Source organism: Pavona decussata, unplaced genomic scaffold (genome assembly GCF_977016875.1).
Source record: "Pavona decussata unplaced genomic scaffold, jaPavDecu1.1 SCAFFOLD_93, whole genome shotgun sequence".
Classification (NCBI taxonomy): domain Eukaryota; kingdom Metazoa; phylum Cnidaria; class Anthozoa; order Scleractinia; family Agariciidae; genus Pavona; species Pavona decussata.
In genome coordinates this window covers 355,001-358,149 of record NW_028145510.1, presented here as the reverse complement: position 1 = coordinate 358,149, position 3,149 = coordinate 355,001, and the positions used below count along the sequence as shown (strand labels likewise).

The 3,149-nt window shown below is 43.7% G+C and overlaps 1 protein-coding gene across 1 annotated transcript in view; it reads left to right on the top strand.

Annotated features, from left to right (window-relative positions):
* Positions 1 to 1,432: 1,432 nt before the first annotated feature.
* LOC146473435 (uncharacterized) overlaps positions 1,433 to 3,149 on the top strand; it is a 5,803-nt gene continuing 4,086 nt past the window's right edge. The window contains exon 1 of the mRNA XM_085118092.1: positions 1,433 to 3,149. This exon is cut by the window's right edge and continues 4,086 nt beyond it. Coding sequence (XP_084974218.1) covers positions 1,705 to 3,149 — 1,445 coding nt within the window. The 5' untranslated portion in view covers positions 1,433 to 1,704.

Genomic DNA, 3,149 nt, shown 5'->3' with positions numbered 1-3,149 from the left:
GGTATGCTTAGAACGCTTGTCCTCATTCACGGAGTCGCTATCACTGGAGTCAGAGTGAATACGACGTCTTTTGCTGGGCCGGTCAATTTCGCTACCACTTTCTGCACTAGAAGACACCAGCAAATGCTTTGCTGGTGGAAAACAAAGAATATAGAAAACAGGTTGTGAGACCACAAACTGTGGCTGACAATCACAGTCAATAATTAACCTACACTCGAAAGCTCGAAAGACATAGAAAGCATCTCAAATTTTACCAATCTTCATTGAGGTTCATTGGGACGTAATATTAGTGACATTTTTTATTTCTGTTATCTTATCCTCTCTAGCGAGTTCACGTGAATGTTGTGCAACTTACAATCTTTGCGTCCCGCCGTGCTTAGTGACGGCAGAAAACTATTTTATTTTGCTTTTAACCGCGGTTAAACTGACGACTGAATGTTGATGCTAGGCGCAAAAAAGTAATTTACAACATTGACCATAATGACCATAATGACCATAATGATTTCAGTTAACCTCTCACCTTTTCTCTTGTGGGTTTTGTCCTCATTTTTGTGTAACCTTTTATGTTTCACACGGTCACTCTTGCCAACCTTGTCAACCTTGCCGTGACTGCTGTGAGATTTGTCCTTTTTGAACTTTTTCTTCTTGTGTTTACCCATAGCTGATTGTAACCTCCAGCACCGCTACATATAACGGAAACTTCCCCAAAACCTAAAATGTCTAGAATAAAACTACAACACTGCAATGTCTCGAATGAGACTTCTAGATCTTTCGATTACTTCTGCTGACTTCTCAAGACTGATAAAGACTGTGACACTCTGATATGATCAGTGACGTCATGACCATGTGCCCTTTGTGACCAACGACCACCAACGATGCTACGATAGACTACAGATCATTACATCACAAGAAGTTGAGAGTGTTGAATGATGCTTTATTGAATTTATTTGTACAGCAATAAATGGTCACGTCTCATAATGATATATATAGGAAAGAGTCATGCTGACCTGGACTTGACGCTGACGAATCGATACAATCAATAAATGTCGCTCTCTCTAAATAATAAATGCTTTGTCGCTGTCACAAATTGTCGCGCTTTTTATGTCCGTTCCTGTCGGCTGTCGCCGTTTTGGAAAAAGATTGTCGCCACATTTTGAGCTAATGTCGCCTGTCGGCAAAACCCCTTGGAGGGCCTCATTGTTATAATTAGAGCGGCTGCACATGAGGGTCAAGTCATGAAAATTCAAATACTGTCGGAGACTGGGACCTACAATTTAGAATGAGTGACATCTCATAATTAAGTGATAAAAGTGTGAAAGATAAGTGTCAACGCCGGAAACTAGAATTTTGCTTGTCTGCATGCAATCCTTAGAGTACAAAATTGAGAATGCCTTGTGATTAGCCTTTAGTTGTGTATTGATCAGTATCGAGTCGAGTAGTTGTTTCAATCAGAGAGTTTTTATGAGTTGAGTCGAGCCATTTGTTGAGGATATTGTGAGTTTAATCAGCCGTAGATCTATGCCTAAAGCCTGTACCAAGAAGCCTGTTAACCAATTAAACCAGAGGAACTTGTGAGTATAATCGTTTGCCCGAATTCACTGTCGTTTTCGTTATCTGCCTTGTCGATTTCGTGTGGAAATACCGCTTTGGAGGCGAGCGTTTTCCCACACCTGGCACCTCCGACGGGACTCTTTAACCGAAACCATGGAAGCATTGGAAACTAAATTAACGCAACTGAATCTAGCCGCGGATAGAACCGAGTCGATCAACGCTTTAAGGAATGAAACCGCCATCGAACGCCACCTCACCGCCCTAAAAGTCCTTACAGCCGAAGCGGATCAATGCAAGCGAGTTGTGGAGGAGACAAAAATTGCAGCGAAAGAAAGTCCCGAGGATCTCAACCTGTGGATCACTGAAGTGGATGGAAAAATCTTAGCTGCTGACGAAAGCGTTAAGAGCCTGAAAGAAACTCTAGAAGAGCTTCGCCAAGAAGAGCTACTCAAAAAACAAGAAAAGGAACTAGACTTTGAACAAAAACTTTTTGAAACTAAGATGAAATTCCAGACAGAATTACAGACCGCAAAGAAACAAGCCGAAGAGGAAAACAAGTTTACAGCCAGCGGATCTGCGTCAGGTCATGTTCCCCCTGCGAAATTACCGAAGCTCAATATTTCGCGTTTCGATGGAACTTACGAAGATTGGCCCAGGTTCTGGAACCAATTCGTTGAGATCATCGACAAAACATCAATGGCTGGTGTCACTAAATTTGCCTATTTGAAGTCCTTCCTGGACCCGAAGGTGAAAAAGTCGATCGAGGGTTTACCGTTCTCTAACGAAGGCTACAACAGAGCCAAGTCCGTTTTGCTGGATAAACATGGGAAGGATTCAGAAATTATCAAAGCCTACACGCAAATGATTTTTGACCTGCCAATCATCCCGGACCAGAATGTCGCCAGGATTCACGAATTTAGTGACAAGCTAACCTTCTCCGTTCAGTCCTTGCAAACAATGGGGAAATTAGAGCAAGTCAATGGCTATGTCGCGATGACTTTGGACAAGCTGCCCGCGATTCGTGGAGATTTGACCCGAACAGACACATCATGGGAGAATTGGACCTTCGACAAGTTAACAGAAGCTTTGCGACTGTGGACGCGAAGAAATCCGCTCACCAGACAAAACGAAAATCAGCATGAAGACAGAAACCGAAATAGACCCGATGACAGAAACTGGCGTGAAAACCGAAGCCGACCCGATGACAGAAACTGGCGTGAAAACCGAAGCCGACGCGATGACAGAAATCGAAGAGACAAGCCACCGTCGTGGGCTTTCAACACTCAGCAATCAACTGGCCAACGCACGCAATGTTGCGTGTACTGCGAAGCGACCGATCACAAGTCTTTCAACTGCACAAATGTCATTGATGTGGGTACAAGGCGATCCATCCTACTTCAGAAACGCTTATGCTTTAACTGTACCGGTCCTCACAAAGCCGAGCATTGCCGTAGCAAAATGACCTGCCAGACCTGCAATCAAAAGCACCACACCTCAATTTGTGACAGCACCCCAAGATCAGAAGGACTGTTGACAGCCCGTTTATCAGACAAACCAGAAGTGGTGTATCCCGTGGTTTTAGTCAACGTTGACGGAAT